Source organism: Prinia subflava, chromosome 10, assembly GCF_021018805.1.
Source record: "Prinia subflava isolate CZ2003 ecotype Zambia chromosome 10, Cam_Psub_1.2, whole genome shotgun sequence".
Taxonomy (NCBI): Eukaryota; Metazoa; Chordata; class Aves; order Passeriformes; family Cisticolidae; genus Prinia; species Prinia subflava.
In genome coordinates, this window is record NC_086256.1 from 250404 (window position 1) to 275128 (window position 24725).

Genomic DNA, 24725 nt, shown 5'->3' on the forward strand with positions numbered 1-24725 from the left:
TGGGTGGGCTGGTCAAAGGCAGCCAGCAGCGTCCCTGAGGGGTTCACACCAGCACAGCCCGGGGAACAAGGGGAGCTGATGCCTCCCTTCTCCTTGTACAACCAAATGTTCTTTCAAAACAATACTTTAAACAACTTGTGCAATAGTCTTTGCAATTTTTTCTTAAAATTCCCTTACAAAAAGCTTATTCAGAAGGTTTTTGAACACTCAAGAATGATGTTCACTTCAAGGACCATTAATTAAGCCACTCTAAGGTTAGAAGGGGCCAACAAAAAACCCTGTGAGACAGACATAAGGACTTGGCGTTTTGGAAAAGGGCAAGGGATAAAAACTCATCCTTATAAAAGGGGTTGAAAAAATTATTCCACATTTCCATAAATATTAATGAAATTGTGGACAAAACAAGCTGCTTTATCTGGCAGAGGAACTTCTGAGCTGACTGAAAATTTCACAGCTATGTAAAGAAGGAAAGCAAAAGCTTGGACTATAAATACTTGGTTCTCAGAGCAGCAGATGAACAAAATGAGTTACATGGAGTCCCACTCCATTTACAGAGATACTTCTGATACAGAGCTGATCATTCCCAAGAAGTAAGGAACTTTTCAATGCTACAAACAGTTTATTTCTTATTGAGGCCATAGACTCATCCTTGCTGGGTTGGGGGCACCCTAACTTGCCCATAACCTCAGCAGGAGCTCAGGACCTGGGAGCAATAGCAGCTCTGCCTGTGGCATTTTCAGCAAAAGGCCCAGATGTTTTAGAAATTACTTGAAACCCCAGAGTGCTCAGAGAAAACCACTTTGTCCTGTCCACAAAGGAGATATTAAATACCTGTGAATGAGACCACCCTGGAGTCAGGGCTGAGGTTAACAGCTCCACAGAACTATTAGAATCAAACAATCATCAAGGTTGGAAAAGCTCTTCAAGACCTATCAACCCCAGCCTTTGGTCTGTGTCCTTTGTGCATGTTTGTTCAGTGTCAAAATATACACACAGATGTGATTTTCCCAAAATGCAGGAAAAAACCCAAAACCAAACAACAAACAAACAAACAAACAACAACAACAAAAACCAAAAAACAAAACCAAACACCCCCCCAACAAAAACAACCCACAAAAAATCCTAAAAAACTCCCCCCAAAGCCCCCCCAAAACCCACCCAGCTGTGCTTAACCAGTTCTGAATTTTGTTCTGAAAGACATCAGTGTAGAACAGAACCCGCCAATATGAGCGCCGGCCCTTTTCAGTCCTGCACAGCCACGGACGGACAGACAGACGGACAGACGGACGGACAGAAGGACACACAGACACACCTTGTGGCGGCCGGCGATGGCGGCCACGTGCAGGGCAGTCAGGGCCCCGTAGCCCACCTGCTGGATGTCGGCCCCGCCGTGCAGCAGCGCCGTCAGCAGCTCCGCGCTGTCCTGCAACACACGGCGTTAACCCCTGCGCTCCCGGGACAGCCTGGCCCCTCGGCTCAGGGGGCCAGCAGGGGCTGCGGGAAGCTCTGTCCTGGGCACCACACCCTCTCTTTTGCTGCACTGAAGCCTGGATTTTAAAAAAGCCTCTATCCCTATTTTATGGTGGCACTGGACAAGTCCTCTATCTTGAGCTGCACTGGATGTTTCCATCAGCAATCCCCCACCCCGTGGATGACCCTACAGAAGCACGAGCTGATTCCTGTGCGTGGGCTCTTAGGGGGCATTTTCTAGGCATCACAAATGTGACATTTATATTTTCACCAGAAAGAATGACTAGAGAGCTCATGTAGACAGCTCACACCAATCAGTTGCTCAGGTCTGATTTCCTGTCACCAGTTCTATCTAAATTAATTTACCTTATAAGCTGCCAAGTGCAGAGCTGTGAATCCATTTCTCGTTAGCCTGGACGGGCGCAGCCCCTTCAGCATGAGCGTTCTGATGTGGGATTTGTTGCCTTTAGAGAGTAAAGTGGAAAAAGTCAGTTACAGTTACAGGAAAGAACACGCAGATGAGGTTAGAAGCTCCCGTGTGAGTTTGAAAGCAGAGAAATAGATATCTCGACTGCTGACCTGAGACAAGTAATAAAATACATCTTTAGAAACTTGGAAATGATGAGGTTGATGGGAACATCTCGTTGGCTGGGACAGTTGTGGGTCTGGCCACATACCAGCTCACTGTTTGTTCACACTTCAACGAGGATTTGGTAAGGGTAGACGAGCTTCTAGAAAAGCAAACTCCTCCTTTAACATCCAGAGAATGCTGCAGAGAGCTCCATGCACCAGGAGGTGCTTCTGGAACCTCTGGTTCCTCAGTCACTGAGCTCCTCTGCCACCTCAGAACTGGAGCTCTGCTCTCCCTACACAGGACATCCTTACAAGGATGGTCATTTTGGGGAGTGCTAATGTGGGTCCACTAATGTGGTCCTGGCAAGTAGCTTTGCTCTGACCTTTTTGATGCACAGTGAATAAATACTTAAATTCAATAAATTCATCTGCCTTCTGAATACTTGGACAGTAACCAAGGACGATGCCAGATCTAGTAGCTCTTTGCCCTCCTCCAGTGTTCACAGAACTAATGATTAATGTGTGTTTTCTTAGACTTCCTCTCAGCTACCCCAAGTGCTCTGATGTTCCCACGTACTGATGTCATCCTTGGATAGGATCTTGCATTTGAAAATGACAACTAAAGATCCACTCATTTTTCAGTAGTGCAGGACCAGGCTGCTCCTCATGGTGAACATCTAACTAAGGTTGATAAAATCATTTATGCATGTCATTAGTCAGTACTTCGCAGAGCTGAAACCTCAGTGTAAAAGTCTCTTTGCCTCTCTCAGCCAATTTCTGCTGAAAATTGTAAAACAAGACAAAGCAAGTGCATGAACTAATGACTTGGTGTGGATAACAGAGCAGCTGTGTGGATCCAAGTGGAAAATCCCTCCATTAGTATGTTTTTATGAGCATCCCAGAACACATCTTGCCCTCTTCCCTCGTGTATTCTGATCTGCTGTCTGGAAAAGCCCTATCAGCTGATGTTTGTCACTAAAGCATTTCAGTTATTCTTCTTTTAAAGAATGTGAAATACAATACAGATATTTTCATTACAGTAGAAAAGTTGGTGGTGTGAGTATAGCAAAGTGTTGCTCCCTGTCCTGGAGCCTGAGCCACGGGCAGAATCCAGAAGTGTGGAGCCAGAGATGCCCTGTGATGAGCTGGGGTTAACGAATGCACACAGAAGCAATTCTGGATGAGCTGAACCCCTGTAGGGAATCGTGCTGCATCATCAGCAGAACTTTGGTGGGACTGAGGAATCAGCTCCTGTGGGTTCTCTGTAACTCACCCCTCTGGCAGTGCAGCTCAGGGAGATGCTGAGAGCTGCTCCTGCCCCCGAGGAGCTCCCTGGGAGTCCTGCAGGCAGCCAGGACAGGTCAGGGCTGTCCCGGGGTCCCCCTGTTCCAGACACGTACCCCCACACACGCAGCACAGGTGCAGCAGCGAGAGCCCGCTCTCCGTGCGGTAGTTCAGGTTGACTTTGCAGAAGGCTTCATCAGAGCTGAAAAAGGCATTTACAGATGATTACTGCTTTCATCTTTCGGCAGAGCTTCTTGCATGTGGGAAACATTTAAAAGAGAAATCTCAGTGTAATTTTTTTTGAGACACGAGGCTGAATTTATACCCAGCTTACAGTCTGCAAATCTAGAAATACTCTACTCCTTGCAGGTCGAGTGGTCCAGATTTATTGTTTTCTGGGAAATACTGCCATGCAATCACAATATATACATTCTAAATTTATCTAAACTAGGAGAAATACGAAGAAAGACTCTTTGAAAATATAAACAATCCATACAAACTCAGCTTCTGTATTAATGCAATAATAACTAAGACATATTTTTAAAATGTATTGATTTTAAAATGGTGAGTAGGACATGCACAGAGCAGGGACCATCTTGCTAAATGAAAACAATAGCCAGGAAAAACTTATCAAAAAGTGAGTTTATACTCCCCAAAGGAGATCATGGTGACAGTGATCACTGTGTTTGCTTACAGGCTGTTAAATGAGACAATACTTGGACTTTTTTTGTTATCAAGCCTTGTGAGTTTCCTTCAGCATAGACTGATTTGTTACTAATCCACCAAATACTCTAATTACATTTATTGAAAATTAAATAGACCTGCAGGTAATATTTCTTTGGAGAATCTTGGTTTTGGCCTGGCCATAGAAGTTTGGGATTTTCCATTCAGTATCAACCCACCCATGACCCTGATTTTGCAGAACACTTGGATTTCTGTAACTATAAACCCACCCTGAGGGAGGAGCAACCATTAAACACATTTAACAAGGTTACAGTAAAAAAAAAAAAGTTTCAGTACTTTTCCCAACTCATTTCCAGTCTGTGAGCCGGGTGCTGGCTGCACTGGAGCCTTGCAGGTAATGAACACGTGGGTGCATTACTCAGTGGGGTGAGCCTGTGTGTGGGCACGTGCTATCCAGAGAAAACCAGTCCAACCCTAACCCTGAATGCACTGCTTTTGTGTTTGTCTGCAGAGGTACACTTCAGCAATATTCCTGGCTGCAGAAACACATCAGCAAAACTGGAAAGTGCGCAGCAAAATCAGACATACTGCAGCTAATTATTTTACAAAAGTATATAGGTGTTTGTTGTAAAATATTGGCATTAACAATTGGCAGCCACTGATTTTGGTACTCTGCTGTGGGGCTCTGCCCAGCACCGTGATGACGGATTCCCAAAAATAGACAAAAGGAATATGCATTCCATACATGAGAAGCTCTGTCCATATAAACCACCTGAAACTGAAAATACTGTTTTATAGCAAATAATCATTTGAAAGAAATCAATAAACAGATGCACAGAATGTTTTACCTGAAAACACAGAATGTTTTACCTGAAAACATGCTTTAACTCTGCCAGCTCCTTCTCCTTGATTTGCAGGTCGTCCTCCAACCGCTCCGTGACTGTGGCATAGGATTCACTGACCTTCTTCTTCCATTCATCTACAACAAAAACTCCCAATTGATAAAACACTGCAAAGCACAAAAATCATAACGTCCCAGTAACCAAAACACTTGATTTTTAAACATCCAACTGTACAATTTCATATATATTTCTATTAAAGTTTAAAATATTATAGCTATTAAATTGTTCCTGCTGCAGCCAATACAGAAACATATACAAGGATTTCAGAGACAGTGCGTATGTATGAATCCTTACCAGAAATATTTTAATATTAAATAGTATTCACGAGAAAACTTAAAGCTCAGGTTACATTTGTTAGCTCTTTTTTCCTCAACAGAGACACAGCAGAAAAAGGTTGGAGATTTAAAGGTTTTTCTTATGAAGTATGAGTTAAGTCAACACCGAATACAAGTTAATATGATCTTATATAATTGCCCAAATAAATCTAGTTTAGCAGCTTTTTTGGCTTTTTTGTCTTCTTTCACAGCCTGTATCTGGGTTAAGTCAAGAACAATACCTGAGCCTTGAACTCAAGAGTAAGCCAGGAATGAGCTATCTCCTGAAATACCATTTGCTCCTTGCCGATGGATGGATGGCACACTGCCCGTAAAAAAGCGACATTAGTTACCCGTGCAAGTCTGGGTTGGTCTAGATTTATAATTTCCCATTTGTCCAATATATCTTCTTTGTTTCAGCAAAGTTCTTGCAGTAATATGATTCCTTGTTCAGGGGCAGTGACAGTCCTGCTGAAAAATACTTGTGATAGTCTCTGGCTAAAAATAAACACTGTGCCAAGAGGAATGTCATGCAACAATAGCACGGAGCGAAACAGCCCGTGCTGTCCACTGGGCTGAAGTCACAGAAACACCCACTCAGCTTGCTTAAAAATCTCCTGCTCATTCCCACACAAACATCTTCTTGCCTTCTTCTGTTGAACACTTACCACTAGTGGGAAGTGGTAATTTGGCAGCTTGCTGCCGATTTGTAGAGAAAAGGGAATTTCAGCATCTGAATCCCAGTGTTCTGAGGACCCCTGAGGAGTGCAGGGGGTCCCAGCTCAGAGGCCAGGGGTGATTGCAGCTCACAACCCCCTGGCACAGGGTGGCACTGGGAGCATCTGGGCATGGCACTTAGGAAGGGCAACGTAATTCAAAGTGAAATGCAAATATACACACATAAATATTTACATCTATGTACTTACATATTTATGTATTTAAAGTGTGGTGATTGACCTTGGCAGCTGTTCCGTGTGTGAGCTCTCATCTCAGTGAAGGATTTCAGGCAAGCAGAAACATTAACTGAACTCCCATCTCTAAAACCTCCCACATGCTGCCTCCCACTGAAACAACCTCGCTGCCTTGACAGCTCCTGGCACCACTGGCCTGTCCCTTCACTTGCACAAATTTGCAATGAATCCAAGGATCTATTTCAGAAGACTCTGAAGTGCTGTGACAATGTATCCTGTGTTATTGGACCAACGATTTGCAGAAAGGCACCAGCCTGGCCACTGATTCCCACATCCAGTCACCAAACAACTGGAGGAGCTGAGGTTTTAAATGTCCTTCCCAGGGAGAGCTTACAGAAGTAAGTCTATTGAAATTATCTTTATTTCAAATTAATCAGAACATATCCACAGTTAGCATATATCCACAACTATCCTTTACTTGAAGAAGTTTTAAGTTGCTCCCATAAACTTCATTGCCATTCTGGTGGCATTCACGTATGTCCCCGGAAATGAAAAGGGTGCTAAAAGAACACGCGTGTTTTCAAGGAGAAAGGAGAGAACTCTGTGGCCTGGAGAGGGGTTTGCAGTGGCTCCCCCGTGGCAGCAGATGAGCAGCAGCAGCAGCACTGCGCTGTTATTTTTGCTCTCATGTTGGAGAGACCTTTGCATGGGGGCTCAAGTGCAGAGAGCAAAAAATGCAGCTCTTGCATCAGAGGTTTGGGAATGAGAAGAGGCTGAAACCTCTGAGCTCGAGCAGGAACAGCCTGACAAGGCACGAACACTGCTCTGCAGATCCAGCTGATCCTTGGAGCTCACTCTTGTCAGCTCCCAGATCCTTCTGCCACAGATTCCTCTCAGCTGCTCATTTTTATTTCAGCTGCCTTCCCTTGTGCTCTTTGTTAAGTGCCCGGTTTCTCAGATTTCAGTTTCCTGCTCAAAGGTCACTGAAATATCCCCTCTCAGGTTTCAGTAGAACACAGACAGCAGGGCTAAACCTCTGCTGATCATGGCATGTGCTCAAGGCATTCAGGGAAATCATTGCAATCATGTTCATTATGAGCCCTATTATTGTACTACACAGCAAAACTAATTAAATAAAGAAAGCTGACATGAAAAAAAATAATTAAAAGCTCATCCTGAGTTTGTTTCAGATTGTACCAGCCCGAATTGCATTTCAGGATAGATGGAGCCAGGCAATGATCTAGAGGACATTGCACCCATCTGGGAAACTGTGAGGATCAACCACAATCAAACCCCAGGTTTCAGCAGATGATTCCCATCTGCAGAGGTCCTGTGTGGCTGGCACTCTCATGACTGCATCCCTCACCATGCAGACTGCAGGAAAATCAGGATGCTGTGATGGGCTTTGGTGTAAGAACCTGGTACTGGAAACCAGCAACCCCCAAACCACTGACCTCGCTGTGAAGTTTCACTGGGCAGCCTTGCACAAGTTCCTCAGTTTCCTTGGGACACACTCATCCCAGCTGGCTGCATGAGAATATTGTTGTCATCTACATTAACATCAGACTATGGAATACAAAGACTACCTGGAGCTGTAAATGAGTACAGATGAAATACATACATGGATTGAATACATCAGCCTTGGATTACTATTGTCAGGAAGGGTCTGGTCTGCAGGATTTTTGATTTTAATAAGATGTACTCACACTGTAACATGACCCTTGCTGCAAGGACTGCAATTTGTTATAGCTAAAAATGTACACACTTCATCAATAGCTGCAATACAGAGAACAGTGGGATCAAAGAAGCATTTGGACTGAAAAAGCCCTCCCAGACCATCAAGTCCAACCATTCCCCCAGCACTGCCAAGGCCACCACCAACCTCTGTCTCCAAGTGTCACACCCATGTGGCTTTTAAATCCCTCCATATGGGAAAATAATTAATATAGCTGTCTATAAATAAAACATATATTGTAATGTTCTTCATAACATTTCACAATAAGCTTGATTGCAGCTTAAAAATGAAGAATGGTACACCACCAGATATTCCCATATCTGTGGAATAAATCCATTAAACCTGCTGATGTTATCCAGGGCTAATATTGACCAAAATCTGCCTTCTCATTTTGAGACAAAAATGTTCAGAGTAAGAGGAAAGCATTGGGTGACAGCCTGAAAGCAGTGAAATGTTTCTTACCTGGTAAATCCATGCTTATTCCATTACAATAGATTTTTTTTTCATTAAAACCTTTACCTCAAGATCTGACCTGGGGGCTAGCTGTGCTGGTCCATGGCTACCACCAGGATGACACTCCTTTTTTTGTCCTGGAATTCACACTGCTCCCTAAACCACAGCAGCTGCTGCTGGCCCAATTTACCACAACCTTTTCCACAAGTTGTTCCATCACCTCTTTTCCTCATCCTCTCTTCCCAATACTTACGTGCCAGAAACAAATCCACTTCCTGTTTTTGTCCAGTTTGCTTTCACTAATGAAATCAATACCTGGTATTCAGGGAATTCAGAACAAATGCAATTGCAAGAGTTGAAGTGGATAACCATGTTAAAAGGATGCATTTTGCTGTTACTGGACACTCGGAGAACTCGCCTGGCAGCACAGCAACCCTCAGGAAAGTCTGTGCCAAACAAAGTTTGACTCCAACTCAAGATGGTGAAGTCTTGTGTCAAGTCTGTGTCAAACATGTTTCTCCTAAAATCTTTTGTGTAGCAATAGATAAATAAATCATGGAAACAGGATGCTATACAAACAACAATTCCATGCTGTACTGACTACTTTCACTTCTTTCACTTTGTGACTTAAAGCTTTTATCTTGGACTTGAGTGTTCCTAAACCTACTGCTTCCATTGTTTAACTAATATTTCAATATTTTTAACTAATATACTGACTTTTAGACCCTCTCTTTGCTCAGAAATTCTTATTCCTTTGAAGTCAACTCCAGCAATTCCCAATCTCCATGTTTAGCTTCTCTGTATTTCTTCTTGGAAGGTTTATTAACAAAGAAGAAACCTAGTGCAGGTTAAAGAAGGGTGGGTAATGCCCAAGGGATGTTACTCTGCTGCCTCGTAGGTGGTATAGAAAAGGTGCCATTTGGGAATTCAGTCAGCAGGGAGATAAACACTGTCATCATGAAACATTAAATAAAACATGAAAACCCGCAGAGACATTCAAGAAAAAAAGATGCATCATGTTTGCAGACAAATCACGCTGATACACTGCACAGCATACTCTGAAAAACAGAAGATTCATCTATTTGGAGCTGGATCTTGGGCATCTAAACTAGAACCAGGACTTTATTGCTACCTTTATTTGCACAAGGGGGAGCAGGGGAACAGAGTTTCTCTGAAGATAGGTACTGTGGTGCCACTCACAATGAACCTCTCCAGTGTCTGCTCTGCCCTACGGGAGGATGAACCACCACGCCAAGGGCCCCAGGAGTTCAATTTAGAGAAATACAAAATGCTGCTTTGTGCATGGCACACATCAGCCAATCCACGGGTAACAAAGAGCTGGCAGCTCCTCCATCACACTGCCAGCTTCCAACAGCTACCAGTAACAAAATACATCAGTGTGTCCTGTGGCAGGTGCTGACCCCAGCACTGCGAGTCACAAGCAGAAGAAAAATCTCTCACGCCCATCTTTTCCCCTCTGACGAAAACCAGGAAAGGATAAAAAATTTACAAAACAAAAGAGAATAATTTATTAATGCCTAAGACAAGCTGTCTTGAATTAAAAGCACTTTCAACAATCTGACCTCCACCTAACTGAAAATGTATTGCAAAATGGCAGCATGAAAGGGAAAAATGTAAGTTGTATTATTCCACATTGCTGGAGCTAATATTCCACCCTTTAAAAGCTTTAAAAGCAGTTTTCAGCCAAATAGACAATTAATTTTTTCTGTATCATACCCTTACTGACAAAAACTAGAAGACATAACACCCAAACCCCCAAATGTCACCAATTAGTGTTTTCAGATCTGAAATATTTCACTACTTTAATCAAAAGAACAGTTTATCTGCATTTGCTGCTTTATTATTGTTACGCAAATTCTTTATTTCTTCTTCAATGAGATCAGAGAAGAGATCTGTGTACTTTTCCCTTAGGATTTTTACAAGCTGGGAAGTAACCAATCATCCACAATCGAAAACAGGAGATTTGTTCAAGTACTGTTCATTCTAAAATCAGAGTTCTCTTTTTGTTTTTGTAGGCAGATTTCATCATAAATTTGCTTCCTAAACTTCAGCATGTCTTCCACATCTTTGTAGGTGAGCATTTCTTCAACAGACAAAAGCTGAAAGCCACTCAGTGTGAAAGCTGACTTGTGCTGCACAGAATTCAGCATGTTCAGTGCCATCCTAACTGATTCACTCAGGGTAGAACAAACAGGGAAAATCCTTGCAGTCCACAGCCCCAAACGTGTGTCCTCACTGGAGAAGAGCTGCTCTGAAGCCTCTATGCTCCAGAGGTCAAGGCACTCTGGTAAGCTGGCTCCATAAAACTGGAGGGAGTGTAAATCCGACAGCGATTTCACGCTCTTCTTCAGGTCATCGCCTACACCGAACGCCATGGTGACATACTCCACTCGGTCAGTCATCCTCACACTCACTGAACTCAGGAAGCAGTGTGAGGGGATGTCTACACGGAAATTTATGTAGGACCCACTAACAATGCTGCCTTTCCCTACTGAGACTTGAGGCCCAACTCTGGAGTACTCAATGACAGAGCCAGGCGCGATCACACACCCGGGGTCAAGGATGCTCTGGATGATGCTCAGCTGATCCAAGGTCTTGGCTGTGTCAGGGAAGATGCTGAAAGCCACAGGCTGCAAGTCAAGCTCAAATCTCAGTTTGCTCTCAGCAGTAAAATGAAACAAATACTCCTGAGTAGTCCCGATGTGGTAGAACTGGGAGTTGTTGAGGACTATGACATTTAGGGGGGTACCTTGCAGGAGGGAGTACAGCTGCTGCCGCACTCCCACCAACCCCGAGTCCTCCCTGGAGACATTACTTGTGTTTTTGGTGTAATCTGGAGTGGCTCCAGGCCCCAGGGCCTGGAGAAAGTCACCATATGCATCTATTTCACAGCAAAGAGTGCCCATCTGCTTATAGAACCCCAGCAGCCGCCTGGCAGTGCCGTGGTCCATGTAGAATACGCTGTCCGTGTACACACACTCTGAGGCCACGCCCGCGGCTCCGCGGCTCCCAGGGCAGCTGAGCTGAGGGCAGCGCTCCCTCACACACACTGCCCCACTCTGCTGCATGGTCTCCACGTCAGGCTTGTGCAGGAAACGATAGCACGATCCATATTCCAGCCCTCCTTTTCCTGAGAAACTGCACGGGTCTAACACGAACACCCCGTGCGTGGTCCCGACCGCCACGTCGGAGGGGTGAGCCAGGGCGGTGAACCCCGGCTTATCAAAGGTGATGGTTTCTGTGGCGCTGTACAGCTCCAGGTCATCCGAGCACGTGACGAGCACTCCTGGCCTCATGTGCCGGGGGAAGTCGATGTACATGGCCAGCTTCAGCTCCAGCATCTGCAACACGGGATCGCCCAGCGGCAGCGCTGTGAAGATCTTGCCCAGGGCACTTGCATTTGGCAAGCGCTGGCTGTAACCACCTGGAAAAAGACTCTTTGAGTGGCACAGAGACACCGTAAGTGAGCAGAGAACCAACCCTGGGCAGCCATTTCACAGGTACACTAAGGCACTAAAAACCTCTCAGCCTGGTAGAACACCAAGTCCCAAAGCAGATCTGACCTCATGTCCAAAACCTGCCTTATTTAGCTCCTATTAAAACTGAGATTGATTTTGTTACCTTTTTGTTTCAGAGCTATCTGCCACTGAAATGACAAAAGCAAATAATACTCGCTTTTTGCTTGGAGGAGAACCCCCACATTCCTGATGGGAATTTTAAGCCAGAGAAGAGTCAAAAAGGCAGAGGTTTGGTCACAACACTTGTTATCACTTAGTTTCTTTCTCCTCTGCAGAACTGATGTTCTTCCACATCTGGAAGTGGCCTGACTCAGTGGATAAAAGGCAAGTATTCAGCCTGCCCACAGGTATGAGGGACCCAAGGTTCTCTGGGAGAGGGTTGTGTTCCTTAAATGGATGTTTCAAGGCAGAAACTTAAATCACACCTGTGAATCACACCTTTCACACTGACTGAGCAACTTCAGTGCTGAGAGGAAATGCTGAAGTGACAGTAACATCTTGCCAGCACCAACCCAATTTCAAACAGTGGGACACATGGGTTACTTTGCCCAAGGAACTGTATTTTGGAACTCCAGCTCCTCTGCCATTTTATTCTTTCAAGGAAGAAAAAAAAAAAGAAAAGGTATTATTTTAGAGCAAAATATATAAAACTGAATTTACCAGAATGGATTAGCAGCACAGTGAAGGAAGTCCACTGATCACCATACTGGTCCTCCAAGCACTGAAGAGCATGAAGAGTTGATCCACCATTTCCTAAAGAAAAAGTATTTTAGTACCTGTGATAAGAGCTCCAGTACTGCCTGTTCTGACAGGTGAGGTGCACTGGTGCCCAGGCAGGGAGATGGGGTAGTCGTTCTATCATATCACACTTGATAAGATCATGCACAGAAGCTGACGGACCTCTGAAATCTGTGCTCTCTGAGGGGATGGCATCCTGAGCAGACAGCTCCAGGGAAAACCCTGGGATTTCCCCTCCCAGTCACCTCTGCACAGCCCCACCATTTGAAGCATTTAGTCAATAAAATGGGCCATAATTCAGCCACAAAACCCAGCTCCTGTAAGAAACAAGTCACATAAAAGCCTACTAATGGATTCAAGGCAGTATTCAGAAGTACTTCTGACATTTACAGTACAGAAATAAGGAAGATTTGGGAACTGAGGAAATGGTTTGGATCTTTTATGTACTCCTACAGCTTAAAACTGCCAGATTCCTGAGAATTCGCCTCTGCATATTACTCTACACTGCAGATAATATTGAGATTACTTACTTTGTACATCAAAGCGAACAGGAATTAAGAATTACAAGATGGTATTACGAGCAGTGAGACCAATTTTACATCACCATTGGGTAGCGCGCTAAAACATAATCAAATTGTTTAAATAACCAGCTCAAGTATAAATGCGTAACACACGAGTCCGTGCTACCCCATACCCACAGAACACGCTCTGAGGGGCGGCACAGCTCATTCACCAGCACCGCCAGGGCCCCGTGGGCTCCCGCCGCCCCCGATGCTGTCCCCGCACCGAGCCCCGGAGCCCACGCACCGATCCTGGGCCCCGGCGGGTCGGCGCACACCAGGTACCGCACGGCCCCGGGCAGCTGCCCCCGCCGCAGCTTCTCCGCCAGCTGCTCCCGGAACGCGCCCGCCTGCGCCGCGTCCGCCGCCGTCAGCACCACCACGTCCCACAGCTCTCCGGGCCGGGCGGCCGCGCCTGTGGGGAACGGCCCCGCTCAGCCCCGGCCGGACACAGCCCGGCCACGCTCAGCCCTGGCCGGACACAGCCCGGCCCCGCTCAGCCCCGGCCGGACACAGCCCGGCCCCGCTCAGCCCCGGCCGGACACAGCCCGGCCCCGCTCAGCCCCGGCCGGACACAGCCCGGCCCCGCTCAGCCCCGGCCGGACACAGCCCGGCCCCGCTCAGCCCCGGCCGGACACAGCCCGGCCCCGCTCGGCCCCGCCCCGGCCCCGCTCAGCCCCGGCCGGACACAGCCCGGCCCCGCTCAGCCCCGGCCCCGCTCAGCCCCGGCCGGACACAGCCCGGCCCCGCTCAGCCCCGCCCCGGCTCCGCTCAGCCCCGGCCCGGCGCCGGCCCCGTTCAGCCCCGACCCGGCCCGCCCCATCCCCGAGGCCGCCCCGGCCCCGCCGCACCTCGCAGCGCCGCGAACCGCGCCAGCCGCCGGGCCGTGTCCTGCCGCCGCGCCGCGCTGCGCTTCCCCATGGCCGGCAGAGCCGGGCCCGGAAGCGCCGGCGGGGCGGGGGCGGCGCGGAGCCCTCGGGACCGCCCGGCCGGGCGGGGAGCGGGCGGGGAGCGGGCGGGGAGCGGGCGGGGAGCGGGCGGGGAGCGGGCGGGGAGCGGGCGGGGAGCGGGCGGGGAGCGGGCGGGGAGCGGGCGGGGAGCGGGCGGCCCCGCAGGGCTCGGGGCGGGCCGGGCTCGGGGCGGGCACGGCTCCGGACGGGCGCGGCTCAGGGGACACCTCCGGCCACCTACGGGCGGTGGAGGCCGGTGCCCGGTTTGTAAATCCAGTGAGGAACAGAGTCCGAGTCGCACCTGAACTCGCCCGTTCACGTCTGCCCAGCACTCCCGCCCTGCTGGGGCTGCTCCCGGCCGCAGCGGCAGCGCTGGGAGCTGGGGAGCGGAACCTACCAGCGCTCAGCGCAGGCTGCCAGCGCCTGTTTGCTCTGATAGCGACTGGCAGGCGTCACACAGCTCGAGGAAATTTTTCCAGCTGAAGGTTTTTCCCTCCGCGGTTCCTTGCCTCGGATATTGTGGGTTTTGATCTGCGCGTTCCGTTTGTATTCAGAGTCTGTTGAGATTACAGATACCAAATGCAATCAGAGGGGAATGAAAAAAAGGCTTTGCAGTGATAAGATCTCATTATACACAAATCTTACTATAAAAAGTAGCTGTAAAAGCACAATAGGAGCTACTGAGGAAAAAAAAAGAATTTATGAAGTTAAAAAAACCCCCACGATAAATCCATAGTTTTTTGTGATTGTAAACCATTGACAGAGAAGATTAGAGAAAAAAAAAGACAACTGCTTCACTGTGCTTTCTCAGTGTGAGGCTGTGATGCAGGTGATAACAGTCCTAATCAGAGCAATGCACACCACGGAGATCCCTTTGATCCTTCCTTGCTCTCTCCACTCACTGCAGTGGGGACGATGGTCTGTTCTGTTGGAGCTACACCTCTGCTCCTTTGTACTGAGTTCTCATTGCTGACAGCAATGCTGCCCAGCAGTCCTGGCTTTCCTGGGAGTCTTTTTCCTGCTCAGAGCCCAGATTCTCCAGGCCCTGCATGTTTGTGGCCCCCGGTGGGCTGTGCAGTGTCTGTGTCGTTCTCGTGCTGGAGCTGGACCCAGCATCTCCAGGATGTCCCCGCTCCGCGAGCTGGCAGTGCCTCCCAACAGAGCCCACAGCGCTGGCACCGCACTCGTCTTGTGTCTGCACAGGACACAGTCCCAACTAATTTACCACTGAACAGGCAGCCCTTCACTCGCTGCTGTACGAGAGTAATGCAGTAATAAAACAAGCACGGGCATTTGTTTCTGAGCACACTTATTCCATCAAATTCCATCACACTGTGTAAGCAAAAGGTTTCCTACACCTGTGGTGTGAGCAGCAGTGAACTGTGCTGCCAGTGGAAGAGCCTGAGTCCCTCCAACACCTCAGATGGAAAATGCTCAAGCTCTGGATATTTATGGAAGTGCTGAGATTTGATGTCAATTTTGTAATCTAAGCTCTTGCAGAGGCACAGTGAGAAACTACTTATTCTCAGCAGTGATGGACCTGTAACACCAGACCCGCTGCTCAGCTTTGCCTGGCTTAAAGAGCAACAAAAAACAACCACTAAAGCAAAGTCTCCGATTTAGCTCAGATTTCCCATAATCCCACCCAGAACAGTAAATACCTGGTATTTCAAGATGAATTAAAGGCCTTGGTAAGTGCTGTGAATCTGTGCTCTTACTGTTTCTTTTTCTTAGAATTGGATTTTAAATGCTGCATAAAAATGGGAGGAAATGCCTACATGGTTCAGATGAGAAAAATAAAGAGATTGCTGTTGGGTTGTGCCATGCAGGAAGAATTTCATCACTGAAAGGGCGCTCAGGCCTTGGCAGGGGCTGCCAGGGAGGTTTGGAGTGCCCATCCCTGGAGGTGTCCAAGGAAGGGCTGGAGGTGGCCCTGAGTGCTCTGGGTTGGGGACAAGGTGAGGATTGGGTTGGACTCGATGATCCTGGAGGTGTTTTCCAGCCTCACTGATCCTGTGACTCCGTGCCCAGGATCTGGAGCGTGGCCCTGCTCTGTTCCCATGGATGAGTTCTCCCCTCCCCTCTGTCCCCACGCCTGGCACAGCCCTTGTTCCTGGCTGCCAATGCTCATTAGTGCTGTCTCTACTTGATTAGTTTCCCTGTTCTCACACATGCAGTTACTTATGGTTTGGGTTTATTTTTGCATAAATTATCTGTGTATCCGTGTCGCAGTGGAAATGTTCCACTGCATGCCGGTGGCCAGGTCAGCTCATGGAAAAATAACTTACATGTATCATTATTTGTATACTACTGTATATTATTATATATATTGTTACATTGGTGCTATTATAAAAAAAGGGGATACAATTCAAAACATTTCCTTGTACATAACCTTTCCCTCCCTAAAATTAGTCTTTCTGGGTAGAAAAAAATTATTTTTTGGCAATACATAATTTGGTATAAAAGCTTTCATAAAAATAGAGATGAAACATTTTATACACATTCTATCAAAGTCATATGTAAGAAAAATGTTAAGTATTTTCTAGGCACATCAGCTGTGCCTATGCTGGGCTTAGTTACCTGTCAGAGGTAATATCTGCAATTTATTGGAGACAAAGCAATTGAAATGCTTAGCAGAAGATAAATGATCTTTTTAGCTGAGTATAGAGTCCATAATTACAGTGGGAAACAGATTAGGAAAAATAGCATTCCATCATTTCTCCTGTTTGACACTTGTGGAAGTTAAGGATATTTATTTAATATTTAAACAGCCCATCTCAGGAATGTTTTCAATGTTTGATGTGGTTGAGCACTTCCCTGACACCCTTCATCATTCACCCAGATTATTTTTGTAGGCATACACACAATATTTTAAGATTCTGTCTTTTTATCTGCTGTGTATTTGTACCCGGACAGTTTGTTAAACTGCTAATGAGTCCCAAGGGGCAGTATGTTTGAATTAAACAGACATTGATACCTGCTAGAAAGAAATTTTAAAAGCCCAGGAAAAAAGTCTCTCTCTCCCTATAAATAATCAGTCTGAAGCTGAGCTGTGCTGTCATATTATGGGTTGGCTGCTGGGTTGCCTCCCCCCTCCTTTGGGGTGGGCAGGCTGGCCCCTTGCTGGCCCTGCAGGGCTGCTGGAGCCTGTGCCCAGCTTTGGGGCCCCCAGCACAGGACACGGAGCTGCTGGAAATGTCCAGGAGAGGCCACGGAGCTGCTGCAGGGCTGGAGCCCCTCTGGAGCTGGGCTGGGAGAGCTGGGAGGGCTCCCCTGGAGAGGAGAAGGCTCCAGGGAGAGCTCAGAGCCCCTGGCAGGGCCTGAAGGAATTTAGGAAAAGGGGGAGAGTGACTTTTTACATGGCAGATAGTGATAGGACAAGAGGGAATGGTTTTGAACTAAAGAGGAGAGATTTGGATTGGAGATTAGGACAAATCCTTCCCTGGCAGGGTGGGCAGGCCCTGGCACAGGGTGCCCAGAGCAGCTGTGGCTGCCCCTGGATCCCTGGCAGTGCCCAAGGCCAGGCTGGACACTGGGGCTGGAGCAGCCTGGGACAGTGGAAGTGTCCCTGCCATGGCAGTAGAGGGGAGTGGATGAGCTTTGAGGTCCTTCCCAACCCAAACCTGTCTGTGATTCTGTGAACTGCAGGAAATAAAATCGATCGCCTCTCAAGGCTTTTCGAGAAACACACTTAACTCTTGGTCTAGGTTATACTGTCCAGGAGATGGCACCATACATTCAGTCTTCTTAAAAAAAACCAACCCAGCCCCAACCACAGCAAAATCTTTAAGACGTATGGAGGAAATGCTTGCAGAAGCCCAATGTATTATCCTTACAATTTTGTGCACGAGTTTCTATTTTTGATATTAACTATTACTCCTAGTGTAAATCATTCTTTGAGAAAGGTCTGTTGAGAAGGAGAGTGGAGGAGTTCAGCAGAAAGGCTCCAGTGGAGTGTTCAGTGAGTGGGAGAAAGTCTCTGCCTCTGACTCTAGTGTGTTTTTTAGGGCTTGAGACATGAAAGACCAGGACAGGGCTGTGGGGATGGTTTGTTCCTATGGGAACAGGAGGTCCTGTAACCCAGGCTTTACTCTAAAAGTTACGATACTTTTAGTAGGATTTTAGTAGGATTGATAGGATTGGATCCACGTTCCCTGATAGCAAATGTACCTGAGAAATGTTTAGTTTTTTACGTTTAGTGGGTTTTTTTCTTGCTTGTTTGTTTGTTTTTAAGTGTTTGAGGTTGTTCTTTGCTATTTAAGCCCCCTGAAGCTCTCCCCTTGTGTTGCCATAGTGAGGGGGGTGCCCTCATGCTGGGCTCAGCTGGGCAGGGGCTCAGCCCCAGGACCCACCCTGGGGGGGACCCTGAGCAGGGCTGACCCCTGGCACCCACCCAGGTCTGACCTTGTTGTACTTGCATGGAAATGAGGGGTTTGTAGCAAAAACTGGCTTTGCATTCTCCAGGTGTGCTCCCTGAACAGTGATGCTGATGCAGGAAGACAGGAATGATTATTTTGTACTGCTCCTGGCAGCAGTATCAATATTCTTATTTTCTGTTCATTCCTAGCACTTTCCTTTTTCAATGCTGCACTTTTTTCCTTTAGTACATCACTTTTGTTTCTGTTGCCCTTATTTGTTATAAATATATTATTGTCTATTGGTTACACAAATGTCTTTTGGGATTTTTTTTTCTTCAAAGGCAGAGACAGAATCAGGGAAAGAAGAGAGGTTTTCTTCTTCTTTGGGGACTGGCCAGTGCTCCTGGTCAATCAGGGAGGCAGCTCTGCTGCAGCCTGTGTGCCGTGTCCTGTGTGGGACAGACAAGCTGGGGCTCACTGAGCTCTTCTGGAGCAATTCCTCTAATGCATTAGGCACAAACTCTTTCTTTCAGAGTCAGGCACATGTGTCTCACCCTAATTATGTTTTTTTCTCCTCTAACCCATTTTTGTTCAAGTTGTTGACATGGGCAGTTGTGACAATATTCTCCTTCCATTACTATATAGAGGAGATCTGCTATAATTATTGCTTAAGCTGAGCCTTCATAATTGAAGATGTTAGAACATATATTGCCCGAATGTGCTGGCTTTGGGTCAGGCTGCAATGTGCCTCTGTCTCCTGGTCATCCTGCTGTCAGGGGTGTGCAGGGCAGGCTCCAGGGGTGCAGGCAGGAGGGCAGGAACAAGGCAAAGTGCCGTGCAGTTCAAACTTTTTGCTGTATTTCCCATTTATTTGAAAAACAATTAATCTTGACTCTTGTGTGACCAACAGAGGAGATGAGTCAGGTCTGTGTCAGTGGGCAGACGTGGGAACACTTCCACAGCATCTACTTTTCCCTTTAAAAGTAGAAAAATGTAGAGAGAATTACAAATAATTCTCTCTTTTTCCATCCCTGTCTTTAATACAAGTCTAACAAAGCTGTGTCAAAATGGGTAAGTAACTGTCAGATGTATAATTAAACCTCCCTGTGTAATCTGGGGCACTGCAAGATCGAATGAACCATGAGTTTCCCTTCCAGATATATGACCTTACTGAGAGCTCAATATTCTTTACCAGGAAAGACTGAAAGATGTGGGTTTTTGAAGAATGGGGAAGTTACAGACTACAAAGCTGCCTAATATTGGCTCTGAAAGGAGAAAAGCAAAATCTACAAAGAGCTGTTGGTGGTCGTATGGACATGCAGGAGCCAGTGGTGCTGGGAGCTGACGGGTGTGGAACAACTTCAGTGCTGTGTGGCTGGCTGAGACCCTTGTTTGCAAATTAATCACCAAGATTTAGTCCTCTAATGGATTCTGGTAAATAAAACGATGAAGAATGTTATCAATTACATTTTAGATGCAAAAAGTGTGTGCTCGATTTTGCTTTTTGTCTTTATCACATCCTTAAAGGGAGAAGAAAAAGACATGAGGAGCCTTTGGCAGCCAGGGAAGGAAGTGAGGCTCCCAGCAGACTTTTTAATGTGACTCTAAAGAGATTCCAGACACTGCAAAAGAGCAAAGCACTTTCTAAAGTGCAGAGAAAAATAAATATTTTTAAAGGATTTCAGTATATTTAACACAAAACTTGTTGATTTATAAGAGCCTAATTATTACAATTATTAAAAGATCATGATTATCATTAAAAGGCTATTATCAGAAATGAAATGCTCAAAACAAATGATATATATTCAATAGGATCATACATATTTCATAGAACATATTATACTGCAAAATAAGTTGTCATGTAGCCATGGCAATGACTTTTATGTTACCCTTTTTGATGCCTTAATGCACTGCTCTGCATGTTTTAGTGTCAAGCCTCTGAACATGCCCAGCACTCAAAAGCTCCAGCTGAGAGTGAATATAAAGTGGTAATTATGTACCTAACTGGTCACAAGCGTGGATAAATGGTGTTTGTGGCACAGGCCACGGCCCTGGGAGTGGATGTGTTGGACAGGGGCTGGAGGGGTTGGGAAGGGGCTGGAGGTGTTGGAGGGGAGCTGGGGGTGTTGGAGGGGAGCTGGGGGTGTTGGACAGGAGCTGGGGGTGTTGGAGGGGAGCTGGAGGTGTTGGAGGGGAGCTGGAGGGGTTGGACAGGGGCTGGAAGTGTTGGAGGGGAGCTGGAGTGGTTGGACAGGGGCTGGAGATGTTGGAGGGGAGCTGGAGGGGTTGGGAAGGGGCTGGAGGTGTTGGAGGGGAGCTGGAGGGGTTGGAGGGGAGCTGGAGGTGTTGGGGGGAACTGGAGGTGTTGGAAAGGGGCTGGAGGTGTTGGACGGGAGCTGGGGGTGATGCACATGCCCAGATCTCACACATTTCAGAGTATAATTAAAACACCAAGGCCAATATTGACTCCCCAATTAAATTCAAGGTCAGGGGGGAGATATGAATGGATTTGTTACAGGCCATGGGGCTCCTCCTGATGACCTTTTTTCTGAACAGGACATCTGTCTGTAAGAACTTTTCATTTCAAAAAATAAAAAGAATTAAAAAAGGGATTCTGGATATATTTGTGCATATAAAGTTCATAATATTTTACAGATAACCCCTTCCTCTCTCATATTATGTCTGTCTACTTTTATTTTGAGTGTTTTCTTTGATTTCTGTGTGGAAGAGGTGATGGGTACATCACGGCTGATAAGATCCAGCTGAGATTAAAATGACTTCAGGTCTGTGCTAGAGAAGAGAACAGTTTCTACATAGCAGACCTCATAAAAGCAGAAGGTATGGATGCATGGTGGTGCTGAACTCTCATTTAGCCTCTCATTAGATCACACGGGACGGGAGCTGGTCTTGGTCCAGATGCTGCAAAGGCCGTTGAAATCTTTTATTGCAGCCTTTTACTGCAGCTGCTTCACTGAGGAGTCAGAGACAGAATCATCCACGTGGAGTCCTTGCTGGCAGTGTGGAATTCCTTGTGAATGGCCTCCCCTGGTCACACCGGGTGTTTGGTGCTGTCTGGGGCTGGTGCTGGGGAGGCCTGCAGGTGTGAGGAGATGGGGCAGCCCAGAGGCAGCTGCCACCCAAATCCACCCTGGAAAAAAATCAGGTGTCTGGCCTGGGAGACAGCTCAGAAAGCCCAGGTTCCAAGAAAAACTGTGCCTGCCCCTGGATCCCTGGCAGTGCCCAAGGCCAGGCTGGGGCTTGGAGCAGCCTGGGACGGTGGAAGGTGTCCCTGCCAGGGCAGGGGGTGAAACTGGATGAACTTCAAGGCCCCTTTCAACCCAAACCAGGGATTCTGTAATTCTGTGTGTGCTTGGCATTTAAATAGGCAGTGTAGAAGAATACCTCAGGCTGTGCCCTCATTCTTCAGGGGGACATTAATTAACACGTTTGAGGCCAGAATTTGGCTGCAGGTTTGTGCTGTGTAGGTGAGGCAGTGCTCCACCCCTGCAGGGATCGTGGTGCCTGCTCACCCCTGGGCAGCCCGCCCTGCAGGGGCACCCCTGCAGTAATGTCACCAGGGGCCTTACACAGCCTCCGAGGTGACACTGCAGTCACTCAGAAATTGCTCGGATGAGGTAGAGGGTGACACTCTTGACACGATGGTGACATTAGCATCTAATTACCTTGTAGTCAATTTAACAGCACCAGTCACATCCTGTAGATCACAATATTGCACCACCTTGATGAACTGAATCTCCTGGGGACACTCAACGAGTTTGGATCACCAACAGTGCAGGTGATCAAGGGCGCACTGGATGGATTCAATGAGCGTGGCAGTGCCCGGCTGTCTCTGCAGTGGTGGTTTGCTGCTGTGAGGCCTGGCTGTACAGAGATGAAAATGAGTGCAAAGGGAAGAGCTTGGGCTGGAAAACCAGACAGGAATAGTGTTACACCAAGATCCTGCCTGCAGGATGTGGCAGCAGCCTGAGAACCAGGCACGTGGGGCAGCAGGACAGAACCCGGCTTTGCTGGGGGACAAGCCTGGTCACTCACACAGCGCAATTACAGCTGACCTGACTGAACTGGGTCAGCTCCTTCCCATTGCTGGGGCCTGCCTAATTCCTCGTTAGCCCGGGCTGCAGTCAGGGCTCTCCCAGCGTTTGTGGAGTTGGTGAAACAGCCCGGTGAAGCTGGACACAGGGTGATCACTGCTGAGTTGGTGAAACACAGCCTGGTGAAGCTGGACACAGGGTGATCACTGCTGAGTGTGTGAAACACAGCCCGGTGAAGCTGGACACAGGGTGATCACTGCTGAGTTGGTGAAACAGCCCGGTGAAGCTGGACACAGGGTGATCCCTGCTGAGTTGGTGAAACACAGCCCGGTGAAGCCGGGCACAGGGTGATCACTGCTGAGTTGGTGAAACAGCCCGGTGAAGCTGGACACAGGGTGATCCCTGCTGAGTTGGTGAAACACAGCCTGGTGAAGCCGGGCACAGGGTGATCACTGCTGAGTTGGTGAAACAGCCCGGTGAAGCCGGGCACAGGGTGATCACTGCTGAGTGTGTGAAACACAGCCCGGTGAAGCCGGGCACAGGGCGATCACTGCTGAGTGTGTGAAACACAGCCCGGTGAAGCTGGACACAGGGTGATCACTGCTGAGTTGGTGAAACAGCCCGGTGAAGCTGGACACAGGGTGATCACTGCTGAGTGTGTGAAACACAGCCCGGTGAAGCCGGGCACAGGGTGATCACTGCTGAGTTGGTGAAACACAGCCCGGTGAAGCTGGACACAGGGTGATCACTGCTGCCATCCCCGGTGCTGATGGTTTCACCCACACCCACACAGGCAGCTCTGAGGCTGGGCAGGGAACCACAGACAGCAGTGAGGGATGTGCTCCACACATCCTGACCTGTGCTGAATGGCCTGCTTAGGGATGCAGCCCTGACACCGGGAAATTCTGCTCCTCCAGAGGCGCCCGTTGTGTCCCGAGGGTGAATTCCTCAGTTCCCGAGGCCCTGAGCTCCTCTGGAGCTCCTCTGCTCCAGCAGCCACAGCTCCTCCGGCTAACGAGCACTTCTGAACAATGCGAGGCCGGGTTCTGGGAGTTCAGCCACAGGGATGTTTTCCTCTATTTAATTAGATAACAGTCAACATATTTCAGAAATAATGTCTCTCTCTCAAGAGCCATTTGCCGTAGGTGTCTAGTTTTCTGTTTCTCAATTACCCCTTTTTCAGAAAGCATTTCTGGTTTTGATTGATCCTCCGTTGTTATTAATGTGTTCCTGGCTGTATTATCCAGCAGTGAGAACTGTAAATTCATATCTCTGGATGTAATCACACCTTTATTACCGTCCGTCACAGAACACACAACAAAAAATGAATGCAGCTTTACATTGCAGTATTATTCAAATGAATCCTGATTTTTCTTTTTTTTTTTTTTCTTTTTTTTTTTCTTTTTTTTTTAAATGAGTTACCTGGTTTAGTGATAGTTCTATGCATGTTTATTGTAATCACACCTAAACATTACCTTCTTGTTTAGCATTTTAGGTCACTTAAGGTAATTGCAAAATTTAGTTTTAATGATGTGCATGGTTACTAATGAATTGCATTGGCCACCCAGAGCAGTTGTCCTCATGTTATCAGTCACTGCTTAGATATTCACAAGGGAAATCTTATCGTCTTGCACAGAGACAGAGAAACAAACATTAAATTTAATTGTGTGACCAATCACCAGAGTAATAATCTTTATATGACAGTTAATGCTTTCACTATTTATCAATCCACTTATTATGTTACTCTTTGAACAGTGGAGTGTTGAACAAATACGTAGATCTTTCTCTTCTACATATGTAAACAGATTGTGATTAAGTCTACTGAAAATTTTGATTTTATATGAATTGTTCTACTAAATCATGATGGCATTTCTGTGTCTCATTAAATGGATGTCCCTTTCAAATTTAGGAAAAGTTTTAATGTATTTTGTGGGGGTTGTGTTTCAGCTGAGCCCACGTTACCTTGTTAGGCTGAGGCAGCTCCTGGAGCAGGTTCCTGCTCAGAGCATCCTCGGGAGCAGGCCTGATCCCCGGGCTGGGGCTGGCTCTGGCCTGGCAGGGCTCTGCTCCCGTGGTTGACACGACACAGCCGAGCCACGCCGTGTGTGCCAGCTGCGTTTCACATGTCCAAAATTAGCTCAGGTCCCTCCTGACTGCTCCCCTTGAGGGCACCTTATTAAACACCTGTTTAAACCTTTGGAA

The 24725-nt window shown here is 47.3% G+C and overlaps 2 protein-coding genes across 3 annotated transcripts in view; both read right to left on the reverse strand.

Annotated features, from left to right (window-relative positions):
• The window catches only part of TNNI3K (TNNI3 interacting kinase), a 30988-nt gene extending 25273 nt beyond the window's left edge, over nucleotides 1–5715 (reverse strand). Inside the window, exons 1-5 of the mRNA XM_063406835.1 lie at nucleotides 5581–5715; nucleotides 4882–4990; nucleotides 3444–3529; nucleotides 1837–1934; nucleotides 1313–1423 (exon numbers count right to left, since the gene is read on the reverse strand). Of these exons, the coding sequence (XP_063262905.1) occupies nucleotides 1313–1423; nucleotides 1837–1934; nucleotides 3444–3529; nucleotides 4882–4990; nucleotides 5581–5620 (444 nt within the window). The 5' untranslated portion in view covers nucleotides 5621–5715. The remainder of the gene's footprint in view (nucleotides 1–1312; nucleotides 1424–1836; nucleotides 1935–3443; nucleotides 3530–4881; nucleotides 4991–5580) is intronic.
• Nucleotides 5716–9831: 4116 nt separating this feature from the next.
• On the reverse strand, nucleotides 9832–14170 carry FPGT (fucose-1-phosphate guanylyltransferase). Of its 2 annotated transcripts, XM_063406836.1 has the most exons (4): nucleotides 14015–14170; nucleotides 13411–13578; nucleotides 12526–12618; nucleotides 9832–11771 (listed from the first exon to the last, which is right to left on the reverse strand). In XM_063406836.1, the coding sequence occupies exons 1-4, from the start codon at nucleotides 14082–14084 to the stop codon at nucleotides 10315–10317; spliced, it is 1788 nt and encodes a 595-aa protein (XP_063262906.1). In that variant the 5' UTR covers nucleotides 14085–14170; the 3' UTR covers nucleotides 9832–10314. The 2 variants fall into 2 exon arrangements, with proteins under 2 accessions (XP_063262906.1, XP_063262907.1); XM_063406837.1 differs by lacking the exon at nucleotides 13411–13578 and having other exon boundaries at nucleotides 14015–14131.
• Between the last annotated feature and the right edge of the window lie 10555 nt (nucleotides 14171–24725).

Coding starts and splice junctions, on each gene's coding strand:
- FPGT (XM_063406836.1), bottom strand. CDS start 14,084: ATGGGGAAGCGCAGCGCGGCGCGGCGGCAGGACACGGCCCGGCGGCTG. Junction 13,579..14,014: donor GCGGTTCGCGGCGCTGCGAG/GTGCGGCGGGGC, acceptor CGTTCCCCACAG/GCGCGGCCGCCCGGCCCGGA. Junction 11,772..12,525: donor TGTGCTGCTAATCCATTCTG/GTAAATTCAGTT, acceptor GTCTTTTTCCAG/GTGGTTACAGCCAGCGCTTG.